The sequence below is a fragment of the Oncorhynchus keta genome, chromosome 10, assembly GCF_023373465.1.
Source record: "Oncorhynchus keta strain PuntledgeMale-10-30-2019 chromosome 10, Oket_V2, whole genome shotgun sequence".
Classification (NCBI taxonomy): Eukaryota; Metazoa; Chordata; class Actinopteri; order Salmoniformes; family Salmonidae; genus Oncorhynchus; species Oncorhynchus keta.
The window spans coordinates 21568833-21585880 of NC_068430.1; the positions used below are offsets into that span (position 1 = coordinate 21568833).

General features: G+C 44.1%; 1 protein-coding gene across 4 annotated transcripts; it reads left to right on the forward strand.

Moving 5' to 3' along the window:
* The first annotated feature begins 1097 nt into the window (after window positions 1-1097).
* Window positions 1098-16527, forward strand: LOC118388370 (host cell factor 1). 4 transcript variants are annotated; one of them, XM_035777359.2, is made up of 28 exons: window positions 1098-1262; window positions 2373-2573; window positions 3209-3357; window positions 3525-3685; window positions 5685-5893; window positions 6009-6093; window positions 6225-6331; window positions 6582-6761; window positions 6899-7129; window positions 7407-7555; window positions 7646-7825; window positions 7954-8178; window positions 8547-8654; window positions 8761-8977; window positions 9065-9195; window positions 9539-9677; window positions 9817-10028; window positions 10176-10496; window positions 10635-10965; window positions 11071-11207; window positions 11428-11692; window positions 12004-12285; window positions 12390-12484; window positions 12597-12731; window positions 13270-13455; window positions 13609-13906; window positions 14049-14115; window positions 14219-16527. In XM_035777359.2, the coding sequence occupies exons 2-28, from the start codon at window positions 2378-2380 to the stop codon at window positions 14256-14258; spliced, it is 4836 nt and encodes a 1611-aa protein (XP_035633252.1). In that variant the 5' UTR covers window positions 1098-1262; window positions 2373-2377; the 3' UTR covers window positions 14259-16527. The 4 variants fall into 4 exon arrangements, with proteins under 4 accessions (XP_035633252.1, XP_035633253.1, XP_035633249.1 ...); XM_035777360.2 differs by having other exon boundaries at window positions 11074-11207; XM_035777356.2 differs by having other exon boundaries at window positions 8550-8654; window positions 10176-10965.
* Window positions 16528-17048: the final 521 nt, after the last annotated feature.

The window sequence follows — 17048 nt, forward strand, 5'->3', positions numbered from 1 at the left end:
TTTCCCTCTTCCTTTTCAACACGCTTTTCGATGTGGACGACCTTCTTCTTATTAACATCCTTGATTTCCATGCATGCAAAGGCAACAGTTTTTGTTAAGCTTTCGATTTTAGTTGCGTTGTTGCCGAGCATTTTCTCTATGGCATCTCTGTCATAGAGTCTGCCAGGCCAGTATAGTTGTGGCAGTCAATCAATAATTTGCCTCCTGTGTAACAACATTGGATGATGCCTGAGCATTGCTAGCTGAGGAGGTAGCCAAAATATATCTCTTTCTGTCAGCACTCTGTTAAATTTAGGAAAATATAATAAAAATGTTCAATAACCTGCCGTTTTTAGCAAACAACGTATTAATTTGGTAGTTCAAAATAATACACATTCATTTCAAAAGTTGGTATGCAGAGCTCGGTAGGAAGTGTGTGCTCAAGCTGCTGACTTGGAGCCTTCCTTAGCTAAACAGGTGGGGCCCCAAACAGAGCCCCACCTGACGTGTCGCCACTGTACTGTACTAAGGAAACTGTGTTTCCATAGCTAGGGCTGACAGTGAGGACTTGTGAAGAGCTCTGCAAAATCAAACAAGTTGCATTGTGAGGTGGGTATTAGTTAACCACTGTTTTAGCCTGTGTATATGAACGCTGAAAAGTGCCAGTGGCCCACTTTGGGTAAACCCTGCCTGGAAATGCGCCATGGCTTTGTCACTTAATGAAAGTGTGGCAATTAGCATCCACTGGGTTGATGAATGGTACTGTATAGTCCCCAAAAATGAAATGTTCATAATGCACAGTTGATTTTGTTATACGCAATTTAGGGAACACCAATATCACATATCTTATATTTATTTAATCGTGTACTAAACTGAGAGAAATCTGCAATGAGTTTGTTGTGTAGGCCGCCATCTTTAGTAGGGGACAATGTAGCCTGTGGAAGTATGATAACTTCCAACGAGCTAAAGAAAATGTTTCAATGTCTAAATCAAAATGCCCATTTCAAATATCTCAAACGAAATGGTGTAGGTTGTTTTGAATTGAAAATGCACGGTTAGTTTACTCTAATATGCATTAATTGATACAGGTTCTATTCCAGTCGCCATGTTTGTTTTGGGTGACGCCAAATCGCTGTATTTTCCTCCACTTTTGGTTGTCAAGAAGATGGCAGCTTCCAGGCAGGCATGAGAGTGAATACTTAATCACACATCGAATGAACTTGGACTATTGATTAAAGAATAGACCCTGAAATCATCTCATTGGAAATAGTGCGTCGACCGAAGTAAGTAATTCGTATTATGGACATCAGGTTTTGTGACTATAGGGGTTTTGTTGTGGCAGACTGCTCGGCCATTTTTCTTGAGGGAGCTTAAATGTCGGCCGATTTCAGACACGGCATGATAAATGACAACACGTTGTATGATAATATAATTCGTCTTATTTGAATAAGATACATGTTGAAATGAATTACGCTGGCTATATAATACATGTATACTTATCTAACTGAATTGCATGTAATCGGTGTAGCAGCTGGCTACGTTAACCTAGCTAGTTAGCCATTACTCTATTGTGGACGCGCGGTCTTGTTTTGTAATTGATGTGTTGCGAAAATTCACCCTTTCAAGTGATGGTGTGCATCTGACTTGTATTCGATTCATATTTAAAGGTGTATATAATGTTAATGTGAAGCAGAAGCGGCGAAAGATTGAATGAATGTGACAATATGGCGACTCCCAGAGAAGCATGAAAATAGCAATCCACAGTAAACAGGGGTCTAATTACAAATGCTTTACGAGTATTTGATTGTGGTAGACTTCATCCACAGATTTACCAATATGACTTTAGTGGGACATGGCTGGTGTACGTTCTTGATGAAGCAGTAGCTAAATGCAGGTTGAATCTAACACCGGTATTATTTGTCTTTTTCATTTGTATTCTCTTCCGCCATTTTTCAGACTGGCTGAGGTTTGTTTGGTTGTTACAAGATGGCGGCTCCCATGGAGTGGCACTCTGATTACTTCAGAGATTTAACTGCAAAATGCTACGGCAAAAAACATGACATTTAGAAGGAAATACAATACACATTTGTTACAGTTTGAGTTCTGGTGTCGAATACATATTTATAATTATATATTTAGTTAGTGTTGTGGTAATAATAGCCGGCTTTTCCTTTTTGTGAAGCGTTAGTAAAAATGGCTGCTTCCCTGGAGTTTACAATTACAATATTATTTTTCACATGCATCGGTTCTGGTCCCAGCAATCGATTGCACGTGCAGTCGTCACTTTGCAAAATGTATCATACTTAGCAAGTATCAACAATAGACCTGATCAGAACTTGTCAATATTGTTTTGGAATGCTCTTTTAGCTCTATTTTTTTTTTTTCATCTGAAGAGGACATGACATTTCCTGGTTCAATGGTGTCTGGGACCACAGGCTCAACTCTGCAGCCACGATGGAAGCGGGTTCTAGGATGGTCTGGGCCTGTGCCTCGGCCAAGACATGGTCACAGAGCCGTTGCTATAAAGGAATTGATGGTGGTTTTTGGAGGAGGAAATGAAGGAATTGTGGATGAATTGCATGTCTACAACACAGGTAAGATAATTTAGCGGGAAATGTAGCCTGACACATTACCTGAGAAACTGTCGCCGTCTAGTGGTACAGAACTGAAAGCGCACAAATAAAAATGGCGCGCTAAAATAAAATGGACGACAGGAGTATTGTTATGAACACTAAATGATGCTGTATCACATGTGCATGTTGTAATGGGATGCACACAATTTCTGTTCACATGACTACTGATATTTTCCTGAGTAGGAAAGTTAGTTAGGACTATTTGAACATTTTGTTCACAAGAAAGATTACAGCAATTCCCATGTTTTATGATAGTGTGACTCATGTAGTCAATTTGGACAGCTATACATTCTTCTTATTGTCTATGTTTAGTTTTTATGAGGGAGAAATTATATTACAATTGACATTTCAGTTGTTGTTTTTCATCTTTGGGTTATTTCAGATATAAGTACAATGTATAGAATATACAACATGCACTTCTCAGGTGACAGACCTGGCCTGAAGATGCAGGCTGCATTTGTCAGAGATGCTTGGATCGTGCTCAAGTAAATATTTACTCAAAGAGCATTCGCTTCACACCTCACATCATAGGCCAACCTAGCACTTGACCACCCAACACTGTCACACACAGACTAACCTCTACTTATTTAATCTAGCAACAAACCAATGGTTTATCCCTGCGGTTCGTGGTGATATTCCCCCTGGATGTGCTGCATACGGTTTTGTTTGTGATGGCACCCGGCTTCTGGTTTTTGGTGGAATGGTGGAATATGGAAAATACAGCAACGATCTCTATGAGCTACAGGTAATAGAATGCTTACAGCACACTCTCGCTCTAAACATTGGTAGCAATAAAACCAGAGCTAAAATTGCTGTCTTTAAGTATTTATGAATAGATTATTATGTTTACTGGATTACAGCATGCTATCTATCATCTTTTGCATTTTTTCTTGTATGCTTTTTCTTGTTCAGGCCAGCAGATGGGAATGGAAAAAGTTGAAAGCTAAGTCTCCCAAAAATGGCCCACCTCCCTGTGCTCGACTTGGTCACAGTTTCTCTCTGGTGGGCAACAAGTGCTTCCTGTTTGGAGGGCTGGCTAATGACAGCGAGGACCCCAAAAACAACATCCCTAGGTACAGTTGCCGTAAGCAGGAGACGTGAAATGTGACCAGTGGAGTAACAAGAAAAACTAATGGGGCGGCAGGTAGCCTAGCTGTTAAACGTTTTGAATCTCTGAACCCACTCGGTTAAATATTTTCCGCTGTGCACTTGAGCAAGGCACTTAACCCCAATTGCTCCTGTAAGCCACATTATTAGAGACGGCTAAATTACTCAAATGTAAATGCTGTGGAATGGTTTGTAGTAAGCACTTCTTGACATGGGCAGGAGCTCACTGGAGCTGAGAACCAGCTCCTCAAATATTATACTGCTTAAGCGCCTGTTCCTCTTATAGAATATTATCTCTAAAGTATTGTGGAGCTCCTGCACCTAAATATAAACATTACCAGCACCCAAAATGAGCACCGGCACCTACACAACCATTCAAAAGTTTTAGAATACCTACTCATTCAAGGGTTTTTCTTTATTTGTACTTTTCTACATTATAGAATAATAGTGAAGATTTCAAAACTATGAAATAACACATGGAATCATTGACAACAACAAAAAGTGTTCAACAAATCAAAATATTGAGTTTCTTCAAATAGCCATCTTTTGCTTTGATGGCAGCTTTGCACACTCTTGGCATTCTCTCAACCAGCTTCACCTGGAATGCTTTCCCAAAAGTCTTGAAGGAGTTCACATATTCTGAGCACTTGCCGGCTGCTGTTCCTTCACTCTGCGGTCCGATTCATCCCAAACCATCTCAATTTGGTTGATGTCGGTGGATTGTGGCGGCCAGTTCACCTGATGCGGCACTCCATCACACTCCTTCTTGGTCAAATAGCCCTTACACAGCCTGGAGGTGTGTTGGGTCATTGTCATGTAGGGGGAAAAATGATCATCCCACTAAGCCCTAACCAGATTGGATGACGTATCGCTGCAGAATGCTGTGGTAGACATGTTGGTTAAGTGTACCTTGACTTCTAAATAAATCACAGTGTCACCAGCAAGCACCCCTACACCATATCACCACCACCACCATGCTTTACGGTGGGAATTACACGTGCTGAGATCATCCGTTCACCCACACCACGTCTAACAAAGACATGGCGCTTGGAACCAAAAATCTCTAATTTGGACTCCAGACCAAAAGACAAATTTCCAACGGTCTAATGTCTATTGCTCGTGTTTCTTGGCACAAGCAAGTCTCTTCTTGTTGGTGTCCATTAGTAGTGGTTTCTTTGCAGCAATTTGACCATGAAGGCCTGATTCACGCAGTCTCTTCTGAACAGTTGATGTTGAGATGTTACTTGCAGTTTGTGAAGCATTTATTTGGGCTGGTAACTCTAATGAACTTATCCTCTGCAGCAGAGGTAACTCTGTGTCTTCCATTCCTGTGGCGGTCCTCATGAGAGCCAGTTTCATCATAGCGCTTGACGGTTTTTGCGACTGCACTTGAAGAAACTTTCAAGGTTATTTTTTTCCCCAAAATTATCCTGATTGACTGACCTTCATGTCTTCAAGTAATGATGAACTATTGTTTCACTTTACTTATTTGAGCAATTCTTGCCATAATATGGACTTGGTCTTTTACCAAATAGGGCTTTCTTCTGTATACCACCCCTACCTTGTTGCAACACAACTGGCTCAAATGCATTGAGGAAAGACATTCCACAAATTCACTTTTAAGAAGGAACCTGTTAATTGTAATGCATTCCAGGTGACTACCTCATGAAGCTGGTTGAGAGAATACCAAGCGTGTGCAAAGCTGTCAAGGCAAAGGGTGGCTATTTGAAGAATCTCAAATATAAAATATATTTTGATTTGTTAAACCCTTTTTTGGTTATTACATGATTCCATGTGTTATTTCATAGTTTTGATGTGTATGATGTATAAAGTTGTACAAATAAAGAAAAACCCTTGAATCAGTAGGTATTCTAAAACTTTTGATCTGTAGTGTATTTCAGTCCAAGTCAAGCACTGGCAGTAAGCAATTGGAAAGACATTCTGACTTAAATCTCTCATCACTAGATACCTGAATGATCTGTACACCCTGGAGCTTCGTGCTGGCTCCAGTGTTGTAGGCTGGGATATACCAATTACTTATGGCGTTTTGCCGCCACCTCGCGAGAGCCACACTGCTGTAGTGTACACAGAAAAGGAGAGCAAGAAATCTCACCTTATCATCTATGGAGGGATGAGTGGCTGTCGTCTGGGAGATCTATGGACTCTTGACATTGGTAGGCTCCTGAGTTAACAGTATTACCAAATTATTAACAGTGAACCCTTTGACATGACCGATTTCATTAGAGTAAGAGACTATTTATTTTCTAAATGATCTTGCTCTGTCTGCAGACACCCTGACCTGGACCAAGCCATCGGTGAATGGCACATCGCCTCTGCCCAGGAGTCTCCACTCTGCCATCACCATCACAAACAAGTGAGATCTCCCTGAATACCTGTTGAAATGATCAATTCAGTGTCTGGGATAACAATCGGTTAAATCTCTCTCAGCAATAACCTATTTGTTGACTGCTTGCTTCTGATTTATTTGTCTGCCTCTCATTGTAGGATGTTTGTTTTTGGGGGATGGGTCCCCCTGGTTATGGATGACGTGAAGGTGGCAACACATGAGAAAGAATGGAAGTGCACAAACACTCTGGCCTGCCTAAATCTTGGTTTGTCTTCCCCATTTTCAGTTATTGGTGCTAGTACCTGCATTTAACCTTACATACTGTTGAGTAATGTTTATCTAGATTTGTGCATTATGAACTGACCTACTTCAACAAGCTCATTCTGAGTGAAACCATTCACTGTGACATTTCTAGGTATCCCCCTTTCCATTGATAAATGGCAGTGTCACCTGGTGGTCAAATTATATTATTGTCCGAAATTAAGATTGAACCCTCATGATTCTTTTTACCCCAGACTCCATGGCCTGGGAACCAGTGTTGATGGATACCTTGGAGGACAATATCCCCAGGGCCCGGGCAGGACATTGTTCTGTGTCCATCAACTCTAGGTTGTATGTCTGGAGTGGCCGTGACGGTTACCGTAAAGCATGGAACAACCAAGTCTGCTGTAAAGATCTCTGGTACCTTGAGACAGGTGAGTCACCTTTATTTTGCTAAGTTACTCTGATAAAGCAAACCCACATTATTTGCTCAACTGTGCTATTGGTAATGCTTACTTTGCTTCTGTTGATTGCTTATAAGAAATGTGACCATTTTGTCTTTTGGTTACAGAGAGGCCACATGCTCCCTCGAGAGTGCAGCTTGTCCGTGCCAACACCAACTCCCTGGAGGTGAGCTGGGGCGCTGTGTCCACTGCAGACACCTACCTGCTGCAGCTGCAGAAGTACGACATCCCAGCTGCCGCTGCTACCACCTCCCCAGCCCTCACCGCCACCTCTTCTCTACCAGGGAACTTGCCCAAAAGCCCAGCGGCCCCCTCTGCTCAGAACCTACCACACACAGGTATCACTATGGTGCCCCAAGCTTCCTCCCCTACTATCCCAACAACCCCGGAAACCCGAAGACTGCCTCCACAGCTCGTGGGCCAGTTAAAACCATGCATGTCCTACTTGTTCTATGGAGGTTGTTCATACCAATTTGTGGACTATTGTCACAAATAATTTGCATTGTTCTCTTCTACAGCCCATTCTATTTCAATAATTGTAGCCCAAAATGGTATGTAAAAAGAAGGCCTTGAGGGCTCTATACTGAACATTTAACATTTCTGTTGATTTGACAGCCATCTTGAAGGTTGCAGCCCCTCAGTCTGGCACAGGTACCTCCCTTGTCACTGTGCGAGCCAACCAGGCTGTGAAATCCCCTGTCACTGTGACATCACTTCCTCCAGGGGTTCGGATGATGGTTCCTGCCCAGACTGCCCAAGGAACGGTATTTACAGTTGTGAATTGGTTTGGTTATTGAAGGATAAAAAGTTGTCGAGAGTATTGTCTCACTCAAGACTATTTGTTTTCCTTTAAGCCAATCGGCAATAGCCCTCAGATGAGTGGCATGGCAGCTTTGGCTGCAGCTGCAGCAGCAACACAAAAGATCCCGCCCTCTTCAGGCACTGGGCTCAACCTTCCAGCAGGTGCCACCCTTGTCAAAACGATGGCTGTCTCCCATGGCTCCACCACAGTCAAAATGTCATCTCCTCTCATGGTAAGACTCGTAAAATAACGGTCTGTGAAAATGAAACTCGCTGGCAGAATGTATGGGTTTGTCAGGCAGTCTCTGTCAAGGCCCAATTTAGAATTGACACTTTAACAGTTACTATTTTCTGCTTCCAGGTCAGTAACCCAGCCACTCGCATGCTGAAGACTGCTGCAGCTCAGGTGGGGACAGCGACTGTATCATCACCCAACTCGCCCAACCGACCCATCATCACTGTGCACAAGTCAGGCACGGTCACCGTAGCCCAGCAACACCAGGTGGTTACCACCATGGTGGGAGGAGTCACCAAGACAATCACCCTGGTCAAGAGCCCCCTTACTATGGGAGGCAGCGGCACTCTGGTGAGAGAATTTGACAGGAACAGGAAGGGAGTACAGGGAGAACGAAAAGGATTTTATATGCATGCCATGAACTGAGTAATAGTTTGGCACACTTTGATTAATTTTTTTTGTCCCCCAACTGTGTTCATGTGACTCTTATATGGCCTAGGCATGAACTCGTTATAGAAGATGTGGCTGTGGAAAACTCAGAGAAGGAACAGCACAGCTTGAGTTCATAGATCTGCATAACTGTCAGGGTCAGTTAGCATGGAATAATGTAGCTATCCACACTCACAGTTCAGTTGTTCACATGAGACACTGATCTCCTGATGCCAAATACAGTGATGTTTTCTGGTGACTCATAAACTTGAGTCTCTCTCCTATGTCAGCAGATCTCCAGCCTTGGCAAGATGATATCTGTGGTACAAACCAAGCCAGTGCAGACATCAGCTGTTACAGGCCAGGCTTCCACTAACCCTCTATCACAGCTCATACAGGTCAGCTATCTTCATGAGGGCAGGAAAAGGAGCTAACTAATACTTCATGGACAGGCTCAGCCGGCTTTCTGTTGATCATGTTCATAATCCACTTTTTCTCCCGTAGACTAAGGGTTCTCTCCCTGCTGGCACCATACTGAAGCTGGTGACTTCAGCAGATGGCAAGCCCACCACCATCATCACCACGTCCCAGGCAGGGGGCACAGGGAACAAACCCACCATCCTGAACATCAGCGGCATGTCGCCCACCACAACCAAACAGGGCACCACCATCATCAAGACCATCCCTATGTCTGCTATTATGAACCAACCTGGAGCCACAGGTCAGAACCCAATGGTTTCATGTTTCAGGGACAATGCAACGGGAGCATATGCTGACAGGTATTATTATTTTTTTGTTTTGATAACAGTGACCAGCAGCACAGGGAAGATGCCCTATACCATTCTTACCACCAAGATGATGACCACTGGCACTCCAGGCAAAATCATCACTACCATGCCTAAGCTTGGCACTGTAACTGGCCAACAGGGGCTGACACAGGTACCTCACAGAAATTACCCTTACAACCTCTTGTAGCAGATACATATTATTTATATGAATTGTACAATATTTATAGGTGTTGAAGATGTTTCACAGTTTTTACAGTGGTGCTCTTTCCATTTTAAATATCACATGGCATTTATATTTAGTCGCATACGATACATCTCCTACAGCAAGGCCTTTGGAGCAGTTGAAATGCTTGAGTAGTTCTGTGGACTATATTAGGATCTGCTCTGATTGGTGCTATTAATACATTTGGCTTTATCAAATGTTTTGCCCCAGTAGAGGAGTTTTATAGTGCCCCCTAGTGTCTCAATTATACCTCCCCCTTGGTGGTTTTAAGGTGGTTTTGAAGGGCGGTCCGGGCCAACCTGGCACCATTCTGCGCACTGTACCCATGGGTGGAGTCCGACTCGTCACCCCGGTTACGATGACTTCTGTCAAGCCCAATGTAACTACACTGGTCGTCAAGGGAACAACTGGTATGGATGACATTTCATAATTACTCCTTGATTGAAGTTGGCAATTGGTCTGTTCAATTAATAAGTATGCAGTAAAATAAATTCAGGCCAAATTCCAGGTGTCTGCCCTTTTGAGTTGGTGATTTATTTGTTCCCCAAGGTGTCACCACCCTGGGGACAGTCACAGGCACAGTCTCCTCCAGCCTGGCAGGGGGCAGTTTAGCCAGTGCCAATGCCTCTCTGGCAACTCCCATCACCACCCTGGGCACCATTGCCACCCTGCCCAGCCAGGTCATCAACCCTACGGCCATCACTGTGTCAGCGGCCCAGGCCTGTCTGACCACAGTCACTACCCTGCCCACCTCCACCATGGTAAGACAGCTAGGGGCTATTCTTTATACAGAAATGTAGATGTAGCTCCAATTTATGTATTTGCTGCCCAATGTGCCCATGCTGCCCAATGTGGAGCACTTTTTTAATGGATTTTCTCAGTCAATACCTGATATTCTCTCATTGCAGTCGGTGAACCAGCCAACCCAGGTGACTCTCATCACCACCCCCAGCGGGGTTGAGGCCCAGCCAGTGCAGGACCTGCCCGTGTCCTTCCTGGCCTCCCCCACCTCTGAGCATCCCTCCACTGAGGCCGGGGATGCCCCTGGTACTGTCACTATGGTCTGCTCCAACCCACCCTGTGAGACCCACGAGACAGGAACCACCAACACAGCCACCACTGCGTCTGCTAACATGTCAGTGTGCTCCAACCCTCCCTGTGAGACCCACGAGACTGGAACCACCAACACCGCAACAACCTCTTCCACCAACATGGGAGGGGCCATGAGGGTGTGTACAAGCCCTCCGTCAGAGACCCATGAGACGGGCACCACTAACACCTCGACCACCGCCCACTCCATCATGGGAACTAACAAAATGGATACTGTCCAGAGTAGCTCATTATCTCTGTACTCCTCTACCCCTCAGGCAACCACCTCTGCTTACCCCGGAACCGCCACAGGCAACCAGGGACCAGAGAACCTGCGCACCGGAACCACCGTCACCCCCGCCACAGCAAGCTCTAACATGGGCTCAGCCCAGACCGGCACTGTGCAGAGTCCCAAGCAGCCAGCCGTGGGCCTTACAGTTTGCTCTAACCCACCCTGCGAGACACATGAAACGAGCACAACCAACACTGCCACTCAGTCCTCGTCCGGCATGGGTAACGGGAAGACTAACACTGTGCAGAAAGTGTGCTCAAACCCACCCTGTGAAACCCACGAGACTGGCACCACCAACACGGCAACTACTGCCACAGGTATAACGCTAGAGTACATACTTGTTGTTTTGAGTGTTTTTATTTTAAGAAACAGGATCATGTTTTAGGGTTATTTCATGGACTGTGTTAATGCGTGTCCTACAGCAGATGGAGCAGACGGTGGCACCAGCAGTACAGAGACTCCCTCCACTACTGCATCAGGAACAACCCCAGCCACCATCCAGAGCAAAGCGATCACTACTGTGACCCAGTCCACACCAGCCCCAGGGCCCTCAGTACCTGTAAAATAACCACTAACAATAATTTGCCAGTCTAGACTACTGATGCACTAGCAATTTCAGAATTGTCATGCTAAAGGTTTAGTTATAAATCATACACTGGCATGGTTAGGAAAATTATCAGCAACTAATGCCAAAAATAAATGCATTATATGGACAATTCAGTCATCTTGGCCATTTTAATAATTTTCACTCTTGCTAATTTCTACCCTTGTATCTCCAGTCCATTTCTTCGATCACTGAGGGTGCAGCAGTTTCCACAGAAGAGCCCATGCAGACTGATGCGGCCACAGAGGGGGGAGACACCGCTATGGAGACTGGGCTGCCCCCAGAGCTGATGTCAGAGGGACAGATAGGAACAGGTCTGTCTGCAGAGGAGCTGGCTGTGACTGCAGCAGCGGAGGCAGCAGCACAGGCTGCAGCCACTGAGGAGGCCCAGGCGCGGGCCATCCAGGCAGTTCTCCAGGCAGCACAGCAGGCCACCATGAGTAAGTATGGCCCTCAGATTGTTGGCAAATTATAGAGATGAATTTCAAGACTTTACATGTGTGTGAAGACAACCACTACCCATTTACATTTTGGTAATTTAGCAGATGCTCTTATCCAGATCGACTTACCAAAGCAATTAGGGTTTAGTGCCTTGCTCAAGGGCACATTGGCAGATTTCCCACCTAGTTAGCTCAGGGATTCAAACCAGCAACCTTTCGGTTACTGGCCCAATGGTCTTAGAGCGTTAGGCTACCTGCCGCCCCAACTGCCATAGTCTCACAATCAAAATGTACATTCTCTGCATGCATAGACGAGGGTGATTCTGGCTCGGACAGACAGCAGACCACCACAATCCCCATCGTTCTGACCCAGCAAGAGCTGGCAGCCCTGGTCCAGCAGCAGCAGCAGCTCCAGGAAGCTCAGGCCCAGGCTCAGGCCCAGCAGCAAGGAAATGCCCAAGCCCTGCCCACTGAGGGCCTGGCCCCCGCAGACAGCCTGAATGACCCCACGTCTGAGAGCAATGGACACAATGAGATGGCTGCAGCCGCTTCCAGCGATGTGGCATCACTGCTGCCGCGCACCTCCACGGAGAGTAAGTCTTTCTCATATATATATATATATTTTTTTTTTCCTTCTTACTGCTAGTGTTTTTCCAGGTCTTAACTTGACCTCTCTCTTGTCTTATTGACTATGCAGCCCTGGCCACCTCAAGCACATTTGCTGTTTCCAGTCCAGCCAACCTGCAACCTGCAGCTTCTCTAGCAGAGGTGGCCAATGGCATCGAGGGTGGGGTGAGTACCAATATTGGACCTGTTTTTATCCTGCCAGTTTGATGATCAGAATTTGAGAGGAACGTTGAATGGCATAGCATGTTCTCACTCTCTTTTTGTCTCTGTCATACAGAAGCTATACCCTCAACCAGCCCCTATCAAGACACTTGTAAAAAAAGAGAACCAGTGGTTCGATGTTGGAATCGTTAAGGTGACAAACATGGTGGTCACACACTTCTTCATCCCAGGGGATGATTCTCAAGTAGAGGTAAGCCTCAACGATGGATTCATCTCTCAAGTGTCACAGCGGTCTAAGGCACTGCATCGCTGTACCTGAGGCATCACCACAGACACTGGTTCGATCCCAGGCTGTGTAACAACCGGCCATGACCGGGAGTCCCATAGGGCGGTGTACAATTGGCTCAGCGTCGTCCAGGTTAGGGAAGGGTTTGGCCAGGGGGGCTTTACTTGGTTCATCGCTCTTGTGACGGGCCGGGCGCCTGCAGGCTGACTCCGGTTGTCAGTTGAACAGTGCTTCCTCCGACACATCGGTGCAGTTGGCTTCCGGGTTAAATGTGCAGTTGTTAAGAAGCCAGGTTAGGCGGGTCATGTTTCGGGGGAAGTATGACTCGACCGTCACTTCTCCATAGCCTGTTGTGGAATTGCAGCGATGAGACAAGATTGCAATTGGATATCACGAAAATGGGGAGAGAAAGGGGGCCAATTCTTTTTAATGGATGGATTCATGCCTTTATGGCTTAGAGATCAGTGAGTTTGGTGCAGCACCAACGATGTGTGTGTTGTAGGATGACTCGGGCGCCATTCCAGACTATAACCAGATGAAGAAAATGGAGCTGCAGCCTGGCACAGCTTACAAGTTCCGTGTTGCAGGCATCAATGCTTGTGGTCGTGGTTCCTTCTCAGAGATCTCTGCTTTCAAGACCTGTCTACCAGGCTTCCCCGGAGCACCTTGTGCCATCAAAATCAGCAAGGTAAAACTATGCAAACTAGTCATGAAACAATTACTGTATTAGAACACCCTTGACAAATCACAAGTTGTCAAATTTCTTCTAGTTTTGGTGGAATGTTGATGTTTTTTTTGCTGGTTTTGCATTAAAACAACAGTTCCATCTTTTTCCCCTCAGAGCCCGGATGGTGCCCACCTCACCTGGGAGCCTCCTTCGGTGACATCAGGGAAGATCATTGAGTATTCTGTGTACCTGGCCATCCAAAGCACCCAGACAGCTGAGCCCAAGACCTCCACCCCAGGCCAGCTGGCCTTCATGCGGGTGTACTGTGGGCCCAACCCTTCCTGCCTGGTGCAGTCCACCAGCCTTTCGAATGCCCACATAGACTACACCACCAAGCCCGCCATCATCTTTCGTATTGCCGCGCGCAACGAGAAGGGCTATGGCCCTGCCACACAAGTCCGATGGCTGCAAGGTGGGCAGATTGATATAAAAAAAAAACCTCTGCTGTTCAACCAAATGGAGCAGCGTCTTGTCAATCATAATTATGGTTGTACTTGATTGGCTTTTGTTTTTAAGTACGGTTTCTCTTGAATGGATTTCTCCCCCCTTTTCAGAGTCCAGCAAAGATGGTGCCTCGGCAAAACCTGCCCCAAAAAGACCAGCAGTGTCCTCACCTGATGTGTAAGTACCTGGTTCCATCTAGCCTACATTACATCACTCACTGGTCACTCGACAATGGCAAATTATCTTTAAAAATACATGTTTTGCTTTGTCTGCACTGTAGTAAGGCTGCTGGTCAAAAGAAAGCAAGAACGGACCAGTGAGATGGAACCCCCCCCCCCCATACTCGCTGTCCTTTTTGACCAGGAAGACTTCATCCTCATCCTGGCTTCACCCCATCTGCGAGTTGACCCACAACCAGCCAGCAACATAAGCAAAATAGCAGCAGAAACCCTAGATGAAGATCAACAAGAGAGAGAGTTCTGTAGGCAAGACTGTTTTTTCTTCTTCTAGAGCAACACAAATTAAAAAAGCACATTGTAGCTTTTACTTCATTAGTCTTTTTTGTTTATTTTCTTTGATTTCCCCCTAGCTACTTTTATTATACATATTTTTGGCTAGTTTCCGTAGTTGTAGAGAAACATTTACAGCATCGCAAGCTGTGAGCCGGCCTGAGCTTAATCTTACTTTTTTTTTTAATGTTTGGGGGTAGTAGAGAGAGAGACTACATGAGATGATGTACAGTTTGAGCATGTGCTGAACAGGAGGCAGTGTTGGTTTAGATGGGAGGAATAATCAAAACGGAAAAACAAAGCACTTTTCCTCAAAAGGGACATCCCCCCCCTCAAGCAGAAATGTTCTTCAATTAAGAAACCAATACATACAAACATCATACTGGACTCGTTTCCTGGTAATTTCATCACTGTGCTTTTTCCCCGAGATAAGGACTGATGGCTCTGAAGTGGAGAAAGGATTTAATGACAAAGGAAGAAATTTGTAGAGGAACAGAGACTTTGCTACGACTGAGACTTGCAGCATACACACAACAAATATTGCAAAATCTTCCCCCAAAATTTGCAAGCAATGATGCAGATCTTTGCGTAGTTTATTTTTCTATTTTTTTTAAAGCTTTTCCCTGTGTCTATCACCATGCATTTTAAAACGTCAACTACTTTTATTTTTTTTAGTTTATTATTGTTCATCCCCATAGTTTAAGTGTTTGTGGGAAAGGGGTGGCAGTGCTGAGGTAGACACTATATTTTAAAATATTGGTTTTGATCAGTTGTATGTTCTTGTTGTGTTGGAGTGTATGGAAAAAATAAAGGCTTTTGTATTTGTGCTGACTCGGACCGCAAATGTAATAGGACTGAAGGGAATTTGAAACAGACCTGCGGAGAGGAGTACATTTAGTTTACTACATCTTCCAATGCTTGTGTTGCTGTGTGTATGCCAAACATGGACAATTTCATGAAGAAAAATCTTTTCAGTCCCACATTCCTTCCTTCCCACCCCCAATACACCACCTTTCCAATCAGTAATCTGTATACGCTCTGCTTTTGGGGTCATTAATTTGAGTACCCTACATTTATTTTAGACCAAGAAAGAATATATTTGGAGACTTGTTCCTTATACTGTTGAGGAAGATGTATGTGAAACCAACAAATAAAACATGTATTACATTTTTTTAGGCTCTGTATTTTACCAATTAGATGTGCAGGTTATTTCTGAGAAGTTTACCTGTATATCTTTAAATTGAGATGTCTTGGTGGGAAGGAAGATGAATAGCCAGAGTTTAAACTCACTTGTAAATCAGTTCTTCCATAGCAAGAATAAAATATATTGGCCTTTTATACAATTACCTGTACCAAAAAGTTTTTACATGTTGGTCATCTCTCGATTGCCTTTTGTGTCATGACTTATATATATATTAAAAAAACATGGTGTGTGTGTGTATATATGTCTCCCTGATCAATTGCTATGACTTGCTTTGTTAAACCGATTTGCTCAAAATCACACCAAGGTGCATTACCAGTACCAAAATATTTCTATTCAGGATCAATCAACCCATGGAGTTTTATAGAGAGGGAAGTCTTGGAGTGGTAATGATAGTTTTCAGAATGGAAATAGACAGATTGGGTAATGAAGCCAAGGGTGAACTTGCTACCTCTCTTAAGATTGTAGTACTTGCACCTTGATTTCAAGTCTCCAGATTTACTTCTATAATGAAAACCCTATTTCATATACATCCATGATTTTGAGCAAAACTAGACATGCATGCAACCAAAGATAAAAAAAACGTGTTTGTTCCTTTCCATGTGGTATACAAATGTGTCTGTTCTTTTCATCCACAGTACATTTACAGAGTCACTAATTTTGCACCCTTGTTATAGATCGGTCATCAACAGTGCTGAGTTCTCTGGACTTTTCCTCCCACACTGGGGCAGGTGCTGGTCTTAGCACTGAGGCTTGACGTTGAGAGTTTCTTCCGGCTGTTTGCAAGTTATCTGGAATTGTCCTGTATTTTCCAATGTGTGTTTTTTGTACTGTAGGGAGTAATGTATCGTTTATCAAATAAACTTGTTAAACATTCCAGTCATTGTGGGATACCAAGGTTATTATAGTTTTGCGTTTTAATATTAGTTTTTATTTCTAAATTTTTTTCCCTGAATTTCATTTGAATTTTTCTGACTTGTTTTATTTAGTTTGAGTTGTATACAAATATTTCAGTTTAATTTTTATATTATTTAGTTATAGGGACAGAACATGTCCTGTTCTGTACTGTTTTGGGGGCGATGTCACTACAGGTGGGCCATTATAAGGTGATAGGCATATGCTAGATTAGGTTTAAACTATAAAGTCAATGGCCCTGTTCGAGAAACCGTGATGTATCATGGGTAAATTGTTATACAATGATATTGATTTATGATGCAAGGTGATTTGTAGATTAGTCTGCCTAGCCTTTAAAGTGGCTGCAAAGTCAAATGCGCCCAGTATCAATGGATCCATTCATACTTGTGAACCTAAGCAACTATTTAAATTTATACAGGTTATCCGGCACAAAATGTGTATCAGCCAATTAATTTACTTGCACGTGACAGAACGCTAAATTGTAT

Coding starts and splice junctions, on each gene's coding strand:
- LOC118388370 (XM_035777356.2), top strand. CDS start 2,378: ATGACATTTCCTGGTTCAATGGTGTCTGGGACCACAGGCTCAACTCTG. Junction 5,894..6,008: donor TCTATGGACTCTTGACATTG/GTAGGCTCCTGA, acceptor CTCTGTCTGCAG/ACACCCTGACCTGGACCAAG. Junction 8,655..8,760: donor CTCTATCACAGCTCATACAG/GTCAGCTATCTT, acceptor TTTCTCCCGTAG/ACTAAGGGTTCTCTCCCTGC.